The sequence below is a fragment of the Antedon mediterranea genome, chromosome 8 (genome assembly GCF_964355755.1).
Source record: "Antedon mediterranea chromosome 8, ecAntMedi1.1, whole genome shotgun sequence".
Classification (NCBI taxonomy): Eukaryota; Metazoa; Echinodermata; class Crinoidea; order Comatulida; family Antedonidae; genus Antedon; species Antedon mediterranea.
In genome coordinates this window covers 7983370-8001959 of record NC_092677.1, presented here as the reverse complement: position 1 = coordinate 8001959, position 18590 = coordinate 7983370, and the positions used below count along the sequence as shown (strand labels likewise).

General features: G+C 32.3%; 2 protein-coding genes across 2 annotated transcripts in view; one reads left to right on the top strand and one right to left on the bottom strand.

Moving 5' to 3' along the window:
* Positions 1–5125, top strand: part of LOC140056420 (uncharacterized) — a 37223-nt gene extending 32098 nt beyond the window's left edge. Inside the window, exon 9 of the mRNA XM_072101789.1 lies at positions 198–5125. Within this exon, the coding sequence (XP_071957890.1) occupies positions 198–1072 (875 nt within the window). The 3' untranslated portion in view covers positions 1073–5125. The remainder of the gene's footprint in view (positions 1–197) is intronic.
* A 4096-nt stretch (positions 5126–9221) lies between these two features.
* Positions 9222–18590, bottom strand: part of LOC140057586 (uncharacterized) — a 44956-nt gene continuing 35587 nt past the window's right edge. Inside the window, exon 7 of the mRNA XM_072103302.1 lies at positions 9222–10866. Coding sequence (XP_071959403.1) covers positions 10652–10866 — 215 coding nt within the window. The 3' untranslated portion in view covers positions 9222–10651. The remainder of the gene's footprint in view (positions 10867–18590) is intronic.

The following is an 18590-nucleotide window of genomic DNA, read 5'->3' as shown; positions in this document are numbered from 1 at the left end:
TTGAAGTGTCTGTCTCCTGTTGATAGTCAATATTACCCATCTTGATCAATTAATTATATTCATTCAACGATACTACCCTCTTGTTAAATGTCTTTGACATTAATTATCTTTTTTAGAGAGTTTATCTTCATATAACATATGTTTTATAAGGTGTTATGCTTTTGATTAACATTTTATTCGTTTTTTTGTCATTGCAGGAGGAACCGGTATGCCACTTTATGCTGTTGTTGATAAGTCAAAGCAAAAAGGTGGAGCAAAGAAACAAAAACAATCAGATGAAAAAAATGCAACTGATTTCAGCTATTTGTATGCTAAAGTAGACAAAAACAGCAAAAACAAACAAGCAACAAATCAAGCAAACACACCTAATGAAAACCTGTTCGCTGGAACCGGAGCAAGGCCAAAAGTAAAGAGTCACAGCTCAAGAGACTCAACAGGTAGCAATGAGGGTATTCCCATCAGAGAGACCGGATATCAAAGCATTGAGGACTGCAAAGATGGAGACGATAAATCGCCAAACTCTTCCCAGAATGCTACACATCAGTCGTATAAAAACAAAGAGTCATTACACTTATATGAAGCAGTAAGTGAAAAGGACGAAAAAATACCACTCACGATAACCATGCCACCGAGAGATATGGTACACATTGAATCTATCAAAACCCCAGAGAACTTCTGGAAACGAAAAGATCACACTTACGAAGCAATGGCAAATGATGATGACGATGATGGGGGTGAAATGAAAATGACGGCTTCAAAATCGTCACCATCTCTCAAGACATCTGTGCGGCAATTAGATCATATGTACGAGGAGGTTCGACTTCAAGGGAACAATTCTCAACCAGCGAGTATAAAAATCAAGTCAAACACGCTTAATGGCGACGCTAGGGATTACCGACGACAGATGGAGAAAGAGAAGATTAGCAGGAATAACAACAAAGGCGAGAAGAAGAAAGTGAAAAAGCAAGGTAAAGATGGGAAAGTTAAACACAAAGCAGATGCAAAGAAACAACGGGAAAAGTTAAAAAAGCATGATTATCAAAATTGGCCGACTCGTTCACCATCAATGTAATTAATTCAAGAGTTATTAATGAATTGTTGTGTCCCCAATTATTGTATGGTCCCTTCCGAATACCAATACACTGATTGTACAAAAGCTTTCAAATGGTAAAACAGCCAAAAATATTATACATGCTATAGTTTTAAAAAGCCTAATAATTGATAAGCTATATGTATTATAGAACTACAACTAAATTTATGTTGGAAACATTATGCAAAAACTAACTATATGATATTACAGTTTATAAGAAAAAGACAAAACAAATATTTATGGCCTAAAATTAATTATTATGCTTATTATACATCCATGTCTACCAAGTAGCTGATTTAGTAAATCATTGACCGAAAATCGGTTGTTAAATGTTTTTTTGTATTAAATTGTAAAGCCTGTTTTCCACTAGGCAAATTTATTCGCGCGAATCAAAAGCCTTTCAACTCCCCTAGTTTTTCGCGTCAGCAAAATTATTAGTACTCTACGTAATTTATATAACCTAACCCTCATGTCTGTAGTGGTCTTTTTTGGTTTTTGTCTTTAAATAGGAGCTCAATTAATATACGTATGAAACGCCGTATGTGCCAAAATATTTATTGTTTTATTATTAAGTAAACACTCCGTCTATACTGAGACAAGTACTTTAAAGTTCGAACACTTTCTACTTTTTGCGAAGCAACCAATCAGAGCACAGGAAAGAAGTTGTCATTGGTCCATGTAAATCGTACGGGTCAGCAGCAGGCACGAGATAAAAATCGCAGCTATTGTTAAGTGGTGGAAAGGGCAGTGCGATTTTTGTTCCCTGCTAAACATTGGATACGCGTAACTTCACTTTGAGTGGAAAACAGGCTTAAGCTTTACTGCCTAACATTCATGACAGATTTATTTTTCTATATGAATCATAAAATGCAAAAAAAAAATGCTAAATTTCGTTTTATTATGTTACTTTGTTTTATTATTAAAAAATGATATTAAGAGAAAAAATTGTTGTGCCGAATATGTGGCGAACCTTACCTTGATAATTAGTAAGTTAGATAGTTTTATTGTCATATTTTATGAAATATTATTGTATCGGTTCTTGCAATAATTTCTATTTTGAAAATTTTTCTAAAAGAATATTTACTCACGTTGGTAAACTATTAATGTTGTATACAAAATATTTGCTTCTAATGAATATATTATGTAGAACTGACGTGTTAGTTACATTTATGTTATCTAATTGTGTGTGGTTTTTGTTTTTTTTTTTGCTCTTAGAAATACTAAAAACAATAATAAACCTAGAATATATATCTTGTTTTGTAAAAACTTTTTGTCGTTAGAATATTTATCTATCTAAAAAATTGAAAAGTGTTTATAATAGTGTTACCATTTTCTTGTAGTGTTTATAGAGATTTAGCTTTTTATATTTTACTCCATACAGTATCCCAAAGTAAAAATTAGGATGCACGGACATAACAACTGCCAATTGTTTTGTATTAGATAAGTACACATATCATGTACAGTGTATCGTTGCAGCCACTATGCATACAGTTCTGGAAAAATGTAGACATGTGTATGCATGTATTCCTATTTGTTCAACCTTTTTTTTTAACACTAGTAGGCTCGAAACTTTGTTTATTGTCCATTTGTGTCTTCTCATAAAAATATCTAGTGATTTTAAACAAATTAATACCATAAAGATGAATTTGTAATTGTTTCATTTACATCGGATCACTATGTGTTTCTTCTAAAAACTTCAGCTGCACTCGACCATTCGTTTAAAACAGTGTTCGTTGGTGTAGATAAGGTACATGAGTACCAGGTAGTCTTCTATCACAGTCGGTACGAAGTGACCATCAACAGCATTATGTTCCAAAGACCCCAAGAAGAAGAGAGAGAGAAGAAGAGACATAATCTGATAATGGAATACTTTGCTTTCTTGTTTAAAATCAGTTCCCTATTTTACAGGTTTAATTACTAAGATATATATTTCTTAGTTATCCTTACGGTATTGGAAAAACTCTTTATTATTAGTATAAACATGGAATGCGGGGTGGGGTACTATTGTGTAAATAGGTGCTTTACATATTAAGAGTTTTGTAGTGTGGTCTGTCATTAAATGCACTGTGTTGCCTTTTATTGGGATGACCTAGATAATAACTGCCAATACCTAGCTTTAGTGTTTTATAGAATAGTAGTTTGTGCTTATTCAGTAGGCTATTGAGAAACTATACTTACAATATCGGAAGGCCTTAATTGTGATTAATATTGCTGCTGTCCTAATGATTAAATTCAGGCTTCAAAGAAAAGTTTGAAACAAGTATTTGCTAGTGATAATTTAAAAAATGAAATCACCGCAAAACAACTTTCTCTCAACAAGATTATTCAATGTGTGAGGTTTTTTTTTATACTATATATTTTTACTAATTTTTAAAAAAACTTTAAACGAAATATTCTTTTTCTGTTTCTTAACAAACGTTTCCATTTTTATTTTATTTCGTAGGCCTAATTCTTTGTACGTTTTCTTTTCTTGGAGTCTGAATTTAAAAGTTATTGTTATTTGCAAATAAAGGGCCAAATTATGTGTTTATACTCTTATTGCAGGTTAGCTAAGAGCAGTGTTGATACAAAAATATATTTTAAATATGTTGTCTGCACAGTATACAGTTTGTATTGTATATAGTATTTTTTAATTCGTCTTTCAGTGTATATTATGTATTTATAGTGTATTAAAGAATGATAATATAATAAACAGTATGTAAAACGTGTCTGTGAAAGGAAGGTGAAATTATACATTACTAATAATGTGTTCATTCATTAGTAGTGTACATCTATGTATATTCCAACAACGGTGCACTTACTTAAACGTTTTGAACTGCATTAACAGTGAAGATAGTCATGACGTCATCTTTTAATGACGACATTGCTCAAAACGTCCGAGTAAGTTGTCCGCATGTTGCTATCAAACAAATCTGAATTTCTAAAGCTCTGTCTACACTATCAAATTTTAATGTGATGTGTTCATATAATTATGGACATGATGATGTCATATCACTACCATATTTTGGCATATCACGCCTTTTTGGTCAAACTAGTTTGATAGTGTGGAGAGAGCTTGAGATAAGGCTGTGTATATTCACTAATAGTTAATGATGTGGTCTCATCAACATATTCCGTGTTAAAAAATACGTAATCACTGAATATAAACGCTTTAAAATGTTTTTCAGAGAAGTTTATGTACAGATAGTGTATTGTAAAGCCTGGTTTCCATAAAATCGCTACACCGTGTCGCCGACTGCTGTCGCCGACAGAGCGTAGCGATTCTATGGAAACGCTAGAATTTATCGGGGATCTAGTACGCGAGCGCTAAATATTCTTTGGTACACGCGTATACGACTCATCGCCGACAAAATCGGCAAAGTTGAACATGGTTGAACTTTGCCGATTTGTCTGCGATGAATCGGGGAGACCTCCCCAATGCGCGTCGGCGACATTTGCGCGTGTAGCGATTTCAATGGAAACGGTGTAGCGATTTTATGGAAACCAGGCTTAAAGTGATGAATATGACATTGTTCTTCTGTTCACATAGTTGTGTAGCATTGTAAATGTTGCTTTAGTATTGTATTTTAATTGTATACATTTTAATTATTGTGGGTTTTTTTTAAGATGTGTATAGAAATATAGTCTGGTTTTAGGAGAGTTGTTTTTTTTTTTTTAGAGAGAGAGAGTCCGGTATTGGGAGAGTTAACTTAGTAGTATTCAAATACATTATGATATGGATGGTTCTTTGTAACGCATTTGTGTTGGGTGCAGCAACTGTATTGCTATTGAATCATGCAAATATTTTAATACTGTTAAAACAGTAAATTCAAAGATAGAACATTATACAAAATAAAATGCAGTATCGCCGTGTAAATGCTTGTTGCAATAATATTCAGACAAATTTTAGCCCATCTCATTAGATATAATATTTATATTATTTTTCATATTCATTGATGAATTATTATTATTATGAATGTTCGCCTTCATGCCAGATTATATAATATTATAATGATATAGTTATAGGATATACAAATACAAACAAAAGTTCGTTTATTTTGTCGTGTATGCTTTATTTTTTTTGTCAACGCAATGTATTGTGTATAAAAATATAAAAAAAAAAAACATTTTAATAGATGAGGATGATTAGATATGGAGCCGTGTAATAATAATGATGATGATGACGACGACGACGATGATGATGATGATAATATTATTAATAATTAAACCCAATTGACATCATCACTACAACGGTTATAATGATGGTTGATGTTGCTGTGGCTCCTGTTGATGTTGATGACTTCTATGAAGAAGATCTTGTTAACAATCTTGCCAGTTTGCTATATATAATAAGTAAATATCTGTCTTTAACAATATTAAAGTATCACATAATCTATCCAGATTTCTTGTTTTTCAGTTTCATATGTTTAGAAATGAGTTGAATTTTATTTCATTGCCTATTCTTTTAATATCTAAATAATAATTAATATTTCATCCTTACAGGCAATTCAACCTTTGAAGATGATGAGTTGAAGTTGAGGTTACATTATTAGCAATGACCGGTCCTTCTCCCCCAGTTGAAGACCCAACAAGGGGGAGGGGTGAGAGAAACAAATAAAACAGGAGGTCCAAGTACAGGCAATGAAAGGTAAGTCACATTTTAAGAAGTAATGAGTTGAAGTAGAGTTTTCTGTAGAGTTACTGTTGTATAGAACATGGCTTGTATCGTCTTGTCCAAAGTCTTACATTGTATTCTCATGTGTGGCTTGCAACGAACAACCCTAATGCCTATATCATTACAAAACAACATAACTAATTGGTTCACAGGTATTCTGAGAAGCAAGCTGAAGAAGATGCGTCTAGTGACCCAGGAGTAGAGCTCATCTATCAATTCCCAAGCATGATGAGTATACGTTCACAACGGCTGATGCTACGGAGAACCATCCATTTGAGGTTCAACCTTGCATCTGTATATTGGATACCAGTGTAGGTTTAACACAATTCTTTCTAAACTCCAATATAGGCTATCAAGCTTTGGTAATACACTATACGTTTGATATAAATTATTCAATGATTTTTTTATTTTTTCAGGGTGAAATTGTGCAAAATCTGGGACATTCTTCACATCCATGGAAAATGCCTAGGGGTATCTGATGCAGAGCTCGTCAGCAGCAACACTGTAGATATAATCCATGGCTAGGCCAACTTCACTGACCTTGCCATTACTGTACAAGACAAGGTCCCGCAATTCAATATAAAGTTGTGGCGTGTAAAACGTTTTCACCCACAACTTCAGCAATTCGTCTTGCATTATATTTCTTCAAGGTTATATGAAAATCTCAGCAAGAGGAGGAGCTAACCCAGGTGAGAATTCTCTAATCAGCTTAAATGGAAGGTCGTCTGGATGACTTGATTTGTTGATTTTTAATTCATCCATAACAGCTTTCACTTGACCTGGGTAGATTACAGGTAAGATGGTAACTGTGAGGGTTGCAAAGCAGGTAGTTCAGAGCAGACATTCGCGAAGTGCGTATTGACAGTTTCAACGGTTTCACCAAGAGAAAGGCCCGGAATACTAAACGTTTTCCTTTTTTCAGGTTACACAAATTAGAAATGCCATCATGCCACTTCTTGGGGTCATCTCGCTTGAGGTATTGAATATAATTCTTGTAGAAAGTGGCTTTGGCGTGGGATATGGCCTCCTGCACAGAGTTCCTAAGTTGACGCCAACGCTGTGATGATTGCAACTAAATGCTTTCTGTCTATCATCAATTAAGGTGTTGTCTAACTTTCATACTGTAAACATATAGAGACCTAATAAACCCATTTGAAATACCATAACCGTGTGTTTTTCATTCATTAGATTACCCTCCATCATTCAATTATTACCGGTATGTATTTTTTCTCCTATCGGGTTAAGGCAGGAAGCATAAATAATTTCATGAGATTAATAATGGCATACATTAGAATAGGAGTCGCTATAAGCATGGAAATAGATCAAATACAACAGGTTTCGCCAAGCCAAATGTTTATAAGATGTTTAGCATATAGTTAATGGCACGTCATTATTATTCAAATAAACGATAAAATTATTAGATGAAATAAACAATTTAATGTTAAGGTGCAAAGAAAGAATAGTAACAAAATTAATTGCATACATTATATTAAAAAAATTGACGCTTCGTTTTAGTGTTAATTGGGAAATACAGTAAACTTGAAAACCAATAAAAGCACTAAGCTATAGAATAAGAGTGAGAGCAATCAATACAAAAGAAAACATTCTGACTTTGAAATTAATATCATATACTTGAAATAGTCACACAATTATTCAGTGATGTAATATGCCTATGAATGTCAATCAGGTGTAGTTAGCAATTTAGCAATAATGGTCACCTGTTAACAGACGAGAGCTTCTGTGACGTAACACGCATACTGGTGTACTAAAGTAGGCCTACCCATATTCTTGAGCTTTTCTTTCATGTTTTCTTTACAATTTATTTACCGTAACAGATTATGTTATTATGTGACGCTTCTGTGACTGTAGGATCGGATCGAGGATTTGAAATTAGGGGCTTACAGATTGTAAAATGATGTGCTAAACTTCATTAATACTTTTGTAGTGTTTTTGACAAATGCTTCCAACTTCATCGATTAAACTCATGGGTAAGTTCTATATTTTATTCAAATGTATTTTCATTGTCTATTTTGTTTATTCAGTAATTTTAATTCTGCAATGACGTTATAATGTTATAGTTATTTAAGAGTTCATTTACAGAGTTTACAGTAACGGTATGTGTATAATGTATAGGAATATAGATATAATTTGCCTAGTAAATGTTACCGTTAGATATAGACATTTGGAAAATGGAGAGACGGATTGAACCGCAGTTTCACGAGGTTAAAATGTGCATTTTCACAACATTGGTTCTATTTCGTCGAGTTTTTAAACACTTTTGTTGGTGCAAATTTAAAGGTATCGATGCACATTCACTCTGTGACTCTACTACTCTGTGTACAATATTGTTGTTGTATATTGAAGGTGAAATATTTCATTTAACTATTTTAATATCAAGATCAATACATAATATTACATAGTTGTTTCCGACAACAGATTTGACCATAATACAAACCTTATCGATTTTGAACAATGTTTATTTTATTTTAATTATGAAACATGCATTGTGAAGATGAGTGAAATGAGCCTCTATTAATGTCTATGTATTGTACAATAATAATGTAAGTATGCGATGGCATGCACAGAAAGAAAATTAATTTTGCTCGCGTACCATCTAGGTCGAGCTCACAGATGGACGTTTTCGAATACACAGTAATTTCTGTCACTGTCATAGTCATTTGAAATAGTAAAGTACATGTGACGATAAACCACTACGACGTTTATGTTTTTTTGTAATTTTTAATTAATACAAACGTTGAGAAGCAACTGTCAGTAATATAGTTTATTTGTATATTATGTGTTTATGATCTAACAGTAGGGCCTCCTCCCACACTCACAGTAATACCGTTTATTTGTATATATGTTTATATTATATCTAGCAGTAGTACCAACACTCACAGTAAAACATTTGCGATTCAAATGGCGACCAAAAGTGGTTAATAAGTATTTACAGTATTTTATAGTATTGCAATACTATATCTTTAGGTTTTAAATGTATTCTAAGTGCCTATAAATGTACCTACTTGCGTTAAATCATGGAGGTATGTTGTTTGGAATGTTCCATTCATCGCAAATCAATACATTTGTATAAATGTATATTAAATCTATCAAAATAGTATTTTTTAAAGAAAATCGGCCTGTCTTCAACATTATGATGCTGTACTCGAGCTGTTCAACCGGTTATTGTGTGCGGGTATTTTTCAAGATCAGGCCGGTGGTTAGATAGGGGCACCGTAAACCATATAGTTATCGCCACAGGTGTTCAAGGCTCTCCTCGAACATATTTCTGGTGATTCTTCTTGAATAAGAACTTAAAACTAGGAAGTCCAGTGTACAAATGTTACTCCTGTGTATTTTATAACCAATCGGTGTTCTGGTTTATAATAGGGACATTTAGATCGTGTGGACGTGGTACGTACGTCAAATCCATAGTCAAGACGAGGAAGACGACTTAATTCTAATTCAGATAATATTTATTTAGATAATAATGAATGAATATATACAAAATAGAAAAAAAGATATTAAAGTGAACATAGATAAAGCAGTAATTGGTAGTCATTATTATCATGGATCCCTTCTAGAAGTTAAAAACTTGTCTCGTAGGGACCCACAACAAAACACATTACTAAAAAAATAAAAATAACCTAGAATATATAATTATATAATTTAGGATAAAAAATTACAGTATAATAACATAACTAACATCTTCTTTATAACAATTATTTAAATTATATTTCAATAGTTTCATAATAATTATAAATGAAATAACTACCGATATTGGTAAATGAAAAAAAAAAATATGTATACATAAATTATAATTCATGTATATATATAGTATATACTATATATACATTATATATAGTATAGATTAAAGATTGACCTAGAAACAATTCCTATGTTGTCAGTCGCTGTCGTTGTGGACAGACGTTTAGTGGTAGCTGACAAAAATGACGGGGCCCTTAAGCTTGGTTCCCACTAGGACACAGCGCAAGGATGACAGGGGAGGACGCAGGGCCCGGGCAACACCCTTAATTTCATATTAAATGTTTTTTTCTGCCACTAAATTGAAATTTAGTTCCCGTTTCATCGTATACAATATCCATATAGCGTTATAGAAGTCCATGGCTAGAAATATTTGTAAATTGGCACAATGCATCGTAAAAAAATACACAATTTATCGGTGGTCAGCTTGTATTTTTTGTTTCTGACCAGGCGCAGAATGAATTTGTTTGTCCATAATGATTGCGTTTTTCCGGCCAGAGGTTTTCTATAATTTAAGGCCAAAAATAATAATTTTCCGTTTTGTATTTCCGTGTAGTACCCTGTTTATCCTTTCTGTACGTCTGAAATATTAGGCCGAATTTCTGTAGTAATTGTGGACGTTCACTTTGAAATAACAGAGTCTGTGGAAATATTTGCTTTCATTGTAATAGTTTTTTTCCATAAAAAAAATCGGTATATGCATTTCAATAAATAAGGAAAAAAGGTGTAGCAATAGGTGACAAAATTATTAAAAAATTGTAAGTTATTAACATGATTATTTCTCTTTCCAAACTATAGTATCAATCTACTAATCAACCTCTTCTTAACAACAACCATATTCCTTTACAGCTACAGCTCACTATGTCAATATTTAAAAAACTATTACTAAATAAATGCATTATAGTTAAAAGCCTTCCCCAACTAACCGCCTCCCCCACCTCACCGCCAAAGTAGCCAATCGGGAAGTATATTTAAAGTAATTAGTAGTAGTAATATCAAACAGGTCAATATTTTGGCCGACACGAAAATGCATTGTGACGTCATAAGTTTCAGGTCCCTACTAATAGTATAGGCCTATACTACATTCGCAAATAGAATCATATACTAGGTATTGCTTATGGGCGTTTCGAAAATCCACATAAAAATTACACAATACACTTGTCTAATGCTATGATGTTATATTCAGAATTGACGAACAGATAGTCCAACAAAAAGACTATGATCATATGAGTATCCGGTAGGTCTGTGTCCAAACGTAGGATTCCGCCATGTTCGGTTTCCAGTTGTTCGTGGATAAACTCTAGCGCCTTCGCTGCCCTTGTGAAATCAGGAAGTTTATAATAATTGCCTACATTTAGACCTGGAAATATAAGAAATCAATATTATTAGTGATACGTATGCTTAAGGACCTATCCCATATTTGCATAATGTAGAATATAATATGCTTACAGTAACAGAGGAAATCGAATGGAATATTATCTCAATTCAACAATACAAAACATTTATTATGTGTTTTACAACACACCTACTGTTCCAAAAAATTGTATTCATTTTATCCATCGTCAATCATTGACGAAGACTATGCGGGGAAGCATTTTTTTTTCCCTATAAGGTTAAGGCAGACACTATAGAGGGCGTGCATATATCATGAACATTCATGATGCATGCGTGAGCTCATGACGTCATACTTGCAAACACACACTGTCTGTTGTGTTGGCAGTGCAACCGAGTTACTGTGGCCTACTCTTTTTAGTCGCGTGCAACGCGACTCTACAGCTCACTATATCGGTCGGTTGGTCGGTCGGTACACGCTAACTTAAGCACGCGATCGACGGGTGTCACGAAACCTAAGACCACGAAAGCTAAGACCCCCTAAGACCTAAGATCACGAAAGCTAAGACCCAAGACCTAAGATTACAAATTCTAAGATATACTACAGCTTAAAAACAATACTTGTTTATCCATACATAATTTTAAACATAGTAGGTTTCATTTATTACCATAAATATAATGAAATACTACCGCAAAACATAGATAAACTAACGTTATTTTCGCCCGTTGAGTAAATGTATATTTTTTCTTTACAACAAACAAACTTGACGGATTGTTTGTTGGTATATATTTACTCCAATTGTGTTGGTTCAGAGGATGTTTTTCTTTCGCAGCTGCCTTTCTTGTATTTTGACTCCAAATTTGTTAACTGACTTTATCCTGAATACCACACTTTAAAATTATGACTTATAAACTTTCAGAAGGAGAAACACATAAAAACAAATAAATAAATCCTTTAAATTGATGATTTTACAGACGTGTTTCTTTGTATACTGTAACTCCTCCCATGCTCAATGTTTTTGTTTCTATAGAGCGCCAAAAGAGCAACAATAATAGAACAAGTATAAAAACAGAAAGAAAACGAAAAAAAAACCAAAAAAACTTATTATCATGATTTTTAAATTAAAATGTATTTGCGAGGATTTATTTCTTCGTACTAGCATGATTATACTATTATCATTACAATTTTAATTTTACATTGTTCCATCCACACTGTAGATGTACTCCACAGAGTTTTCAGCCCTCAATATAATTTTTGCTCTTTAGACGTTCCATAGAAACAAAAACATTGAACATTGTCATGTCATGCAAAATTTGCAAACAGTATGTGTGCAAGAAACCCAGCTAACACAAAACGTTTTGAAAACGTTTTTATTAAGTTATATTGAGGTTTTTACCTAACCTTGTTCATTTTGAACGTTTAAACATCGTTTTTTAAACGATATTTAATAGCTTTTTTTTTATTAGTTTAAAAAAAACATAGAAAAAACGTATTTGTTCGGGAATTTTAAGGTTATTTTATAACGTTTTTGAAATAATCTATAATTAACTCATTGAGGACATTATAAATTGGTTATTTAAAGGTTTATTTAATACCTTCTAAACTTAACGTATAAGTAACTATAAAAAAACGTTTTGAATATATATTGTTTACGTTTTCATGAAAATGTTGATAAATAACTAATATTGAACTGATTAGAAACGTCATAAATTAGTTATCTTAACGTTTCACTTATTACGTTGTATAAATAACCATTAATGAACTCTTTAGAAACGTCAAAAATTAGTTATTTAAACGTTTCACTTATTACGTTATATAAATAACCATTAATGAACTCTTTAGAAACGTTGTAGATTGGTTATTTGAATGTTTTTTATTTAAGTCTTAGGTACAACGCTCAATTAACCATAATTAAACGTTTTGAATTTGTTTTTTTTACGTTGTGATAAAACGGTTAAAATAACTAATATTGAACTGATTAGAAACGTCAAAAATGAGTTATTTCAACGTTTCACTTTTTACGTTATATAAGTAACCATAAATGAACTCTTTAGAAACGTTGTAGATTGGTTATTTGAATGTTTTTTTATTTAAGTCTAGGTACAACGCTAAATTAACCATAATTAAACGTTTTGAATTTGGTTTTTTTACGTTGTGATAAAACGGTTAAAATAACTAATATTGAACTGATTAGAAACGTCAAAAATGAGTTATTCCAACGTTTCATTTTTTACGTTATATAAGTAACCATAAATGAACTCTTTAGAAACGTTATAAATTGGTTATTTGAATGTTTTTATTTTAAGTCCTAGGTACAACGCTCAATTAACCATAATTAAACGTTTTGAATTTGTATTTTTTACGTTGTGATAAAACGGTTTAAAATAACTAATATTGAACTGTTAGAAACGTCAAAAATGAGTTATTTTAACGTTTCAATTATTACGTTATATAAGTAGTCATAAATGAACTCTTTAGAAACGTTGTAAATTGGTTATTTAAATGTTTTTATTTTAAGTCCTATGTACAACGCTCAATTAACCATAATTAAACGTTTTGAATTTGTATTTTTTACGTTGTGATAAAACGGTTTAAAATAACTAATTTTTAACTGATTAGAAAATAGTTACAAAAAAAAAAGAAGTTATTTTAACGTTTCACTTATTACGTTATATAAGTAGTCATAAATGAACTCTTTAGAAACGTTGTAAATTAGTTATTTAAATGTTTTTTTACAAACAAACAAACATTGGTACAAACGCTCAATTAACCATAATTAAACGTTTTGAATTTATGTTTTTGACGTTGTGATAAAACTGTTTAGAATAACTAATATTGAACTTTATTAGAATCGTCATAAATTAGTTAATTTAAAGTTAATTTAGGCCTAAGGTTATTTATACAACGTTATGAGATCTCTTTAAAAACGTTATTAAATTCCCTTTATCTTCTTATTTTTCAAAATAACTTAAAAAAAAATGTGTACCTTTTACGGTCCAAAAATGGTTTAAGATAGTACTAGTAGAAACGTTTGTTGTGGCCTACAATATGGCTAATGTTGTATCTTTCATCGGCACGTCACATCTATGCAAAAAAAAAACGGCGCGAAACTTTTCTTTCTCTGGACACGGCTGGCCGGGCACGCCACATGTTCTCTCGCCGATGTCGTGACGACGAGTACGAGGTTGCATTTTTATAAAGTAAGTTAATTATATTTTTACTGTAAAAATAGACATAAAATTATTAGGTATCTAATATTTTGCATACGTAAATAGAATGTTTATGAATTGATGTTAGGCCTAGTATTAGTATAGGCCATATAATCTAGGAAAGTCTATTGTGGTAGGCGCGCCTACTTCAGTGAGACCTCCTACCTAGGCGCGGCCTAGTTAATTTCCCTCGCTCGTGGAAGATTTAGGAGGACAAATGCTATCCTAGATAGGCCTAGCCCTAGACTAGACGTCTGAGACTAGTGATGCCTAGCTGTGCTTAACTAACTAGCCTGATAAACTATATATATTATTATACTTCTAAGGCTTAACCAGGCAATATGATAAGATATAGGGCGCCTATCTATATATTATATGATCACATGAAGTTCCGTATGGACAAATACTATGAACTATAAGTATAATATAACTTATTAGGCACAGAGAAGAAATTCCGAACCAACCGGTAATTTTAATTAAAATTTTGAAATGGTAAACTAGGCCTAGGTAGCCTAGCTAGTTTTCATTCTGAAGGGGCGTTTATGTGTATATATTTTACCATTTTACACTAAAAAAAATAAATGCCTTCCCCTGAATAAACGCCTCCCTTGAATAAACGCTCCCATGTTTATTTGAATATATAAGGTATTAACAATTGTAGGTATAGGGAAAATGAAGTGACATAAAAATAATTTTGAATTCGTTGATTTTTCGACTTCGGCGAGTTTAACTGTATTCTAATTATTTGGATAGACTGACTATGAATTCTGAACTAAGTAAGCAAGAGAAAAGAAAAAGATATAGAAGAAATTGGATGAAAGCATCGCGTGCAGTAAAACGAATGAGAGAGAATGAAAATCCAGACAAAGATGAAGTTAAAGAAAGTAGCATTAAAAGCAGATCTAATTATGAATGTATCATTCGTTCTAATTATGAGGTTGATGAAGATTCAGTATTATTTTTAACTGACAGTGAAACTGGAAAAAATGCTTCTTCTACTGAGTCTAAATGTGATGATGGATATTTTTTTTCAAGTGATTCCGAAACTGATGATGAATGTCTTGTTTGTGAATCTGATTCCAGCAAAGCTGATAGTGTTGAATATTTAGTTGAAAGTCCATTGGCATTTAAGAAACAGCTTGCAGAATGGGTTTGCAAATATAACATCAAGCATGACGCTGTTGATAACCTTCTTAAACTTTTGCAAAAAAATGGACATCATTCAGAGTTACCTGGTACTGCACGCACTTTGCTTGGTACAGTAAGAACAGTAGAAATTGGAAATAAATCAAACATGAAATATCACTACTTTGGATTAACTGAAGTGTTAAAAAAAGCTTACATTTACTGCAAACCAAAGCTATTTCACATAAAAGCTCTTGAAATTGGTTTTAATATTGATGGTGCACCATTGTTTAAAAGTTCTAGTTCATCAATCTGGCCTGTTCTTTGCTGTATTGCCAATTTGACACCAACTTATGTCTTTATTGTTGCATTGACCGAAGGTTCTACAAAACCTAGTAACTTAGATTTTCTTTCAGACACCATAGCTGATTTACAGCATCTTCTAAAAAATGGACTTGATGTCAATGAAATGACAGTTCCAGTCAAAATACGGTACATAATATGTGATGCACCCGCCAGGGCGTTCGTAAAACGTACAAAGCTTTACTCAGGCTATCACGGGTGTGATAAATGTAGCCAAAGAGGGCAACATAAAAATGGCAGAATGTTGTTCCTGCAAACAAGACACTTAAAAAAAAGAACAGACCAAAATTTTAGAAATCGAGAGTTTAGAGAACATCATCACAATGATGAATCACCATTCCTTGACTTGCCGATTGATATGATAACATCTTTTCCTATAGATTTTATGCATCAAACTTGCCTTGGTGTTATGAAAAAAATGTTGTTGATGTGGGTCAAGGGATCAAACAGATTGTTGAGATTTCGTTTGTCGTCTGCCCAAGTACAAACTGTGAGTGAAAAATTAATCGGGTTAAAAAAATATGTGACTAATGATTTCCAGAGAAAACCAAGAGGATTATCAGAAATAGACAGATGGAAAGCCACTGAATTTCGCCAATTCTTACTTTACACAGGAAAGCTTGTCCTGAGTAGAATCCTTTCACATGAGAAATATGAGCATTTTATGTCCTTGAGTGTAGCTTGCTGTATACTTGTAAACTCAAAATTAGCACTTGCCTACAAGGAATATGCCCATCAGTTATTAGTGTATTTTGTAGAAAAAGGGCGAAATTTGTATGGCGAAGAATTTTTGATATACAATGTTCATACACTTTTACATTTGGCAGATGAAGCCGACTTGTTTGGAAATCTGAATAATTGTTCAGCATTTGGCTTTGAAAATTACATGTACACTTTAAAGAAACTTGTAAGGTCTGGCAGACATCCAATTTCGCAAATAGCAAAAAGAATAAGTGAAAGACATGTATTGAAGGAAAGAGTTAACTTAAATCAAACACCTGCAAGTATATCATTTAAATCACCAAATAACTGTTACATTATATCAGCTGACACTTGTTGTGAAGTTATTGAAGATCATTATGATGAGAACTCTACTAGTTTTGTATGTAGGGTATATGCCAGAAGTGAAAGTTTATTTACCTCTCCTTGTGACTCCAAGATAATAAATATACATAAAGTTAGAAACAGGTTTACCTCAATTAAAAAGATAAAAAGGACAGACTTAAGATTTAAAGCAATGAAGTGTAATATTGATGACAACGCTGCAGTGTTTATGGGTCTTTTACATTATAATTGAGTGATTCTAAGAAGTTGAGAAATCTTAACTTAGCTGTACCTGTATGTCCTACTGTGATATAGTAGATTAATTTGAAAAAAAGAGGTTTCGTAATGTGCAACCATACTTTCATCAGTTACAATTACACACAGTACTGTATGTATGTAGTAGAATAGTTAACAATTAAATTTTATTTATTTTTTATTTATTTTATATCTGATACCTTTTTTAAAGACTTAAAAACAAAAATATCTTTTCACTCAGAAACCAGTATTTCTAAGGCAAAATCTATGTAGAGCACCTGCTACTATGTAGAGTTATGACAACCGGACATAACAAAAAAGATGAGACTTTTTATGAGAAAAAAGCAATAACATGTAGTCTTTTTAACTTTACAGAATGGAACAAAGATATGCTGTAGTTATATTTAAAGGCACGGAATTAGAAGAAGAGTCGGTTGAAATTATATCAGAGAAATGGTTAGCAGAAGTGATAGATAGTGTAAGTACACTTACACTTACACTTACACTTAATGTTTGATGGAAATAGTTTAGGCTAGTGCCTATTAGATTCCATTTCTAGCCGAAAATAGTTGTCAAGTCTAGACTTAAAGATGTTCACTGAAGAGGCTTGTATTACATATTCAGGCAGAGAATTCCAGTGATGTATGACTCTGATGGTAAAAAAGTTGACCCTGCACATAAGATTTCCTCTAAGTTTTGGACGATATAGTTTTAAGCTGTGTCCCCTGGTTCTGATGTTGTGAGACAATTTAAATAAATCTTTTGGGTCAATATCCTCAAAGCCTTTCAAAATTTTGAAAGCTTCAATCAAATCTCCTCGTAGTCTTCTTGTCTCTAATGGTTGAAGATCAAGATATTCTAACCTTTTTTCATATGGTAGATCACTTATTGACTTGACCATCTTTGTAGCTCTTCTCTGCACCTTCTCCAAGATTTCTTTGTCTTTGTTATAGTAAGGAGACCAGGACTGTATACAGTATTCCATATGTGGACGGATGTATGCCTTGTACATGACCTGAAAACTTTCTTTGTCAATATTTTTGAATGTTCACTATTTTTTTTAGATTGTTTGTTATTCTCTCTCTTAAGCCTCTTTCTCACAGAACTGTGTTCTGAAAATGTATGAGGAATAATATATACTATATTTAGAAAAAGAAATCAATAAATTATTCATATTTTGTCAGAAACTTTTTATTGCCTGGGTATACCTCGACCCTATTTCACCGAATGATTCCTGGTATTATAGTCCAATGTGAATATTTGTAATATATGTTGGTAATAATTTTGCAAGCACGCCTGTCGGAAATGGGCTATGTGTCTTACACAGATATCTTGTGCTTACTTACTCATAAAGAATGTTTAATTCAGGAATTATGATTTTAGTTAAACCATAGTCGTGTGATTAGTTTATAGTAAAAGTATACAGACGAAACCAAGTACTAGTAGGAACTGTGTTTGTGAATAATTGAATTTGAATTGAATTGAATTATACAAAATTTAGACTGAAAACATGTTTGCTTCATGTTGTTTGACATACATAAATACAATGATTAATATGTGATAGTATATTAAAAGTTCAATCCTGTCTATAGGAGGTCAAGTAAACTGCTGTCCTATTTTTATTTTGTATTGCTGCAAGTGAAATAACCTAAAAATTATGCTGTTAATGTTCTATTTTGCAAAAAAAGAATTGTAATTGTTTTTTTTAGGACAACCAAATTGTCAGAGCAGTACATTGGCCGGTTGGCCGATCAA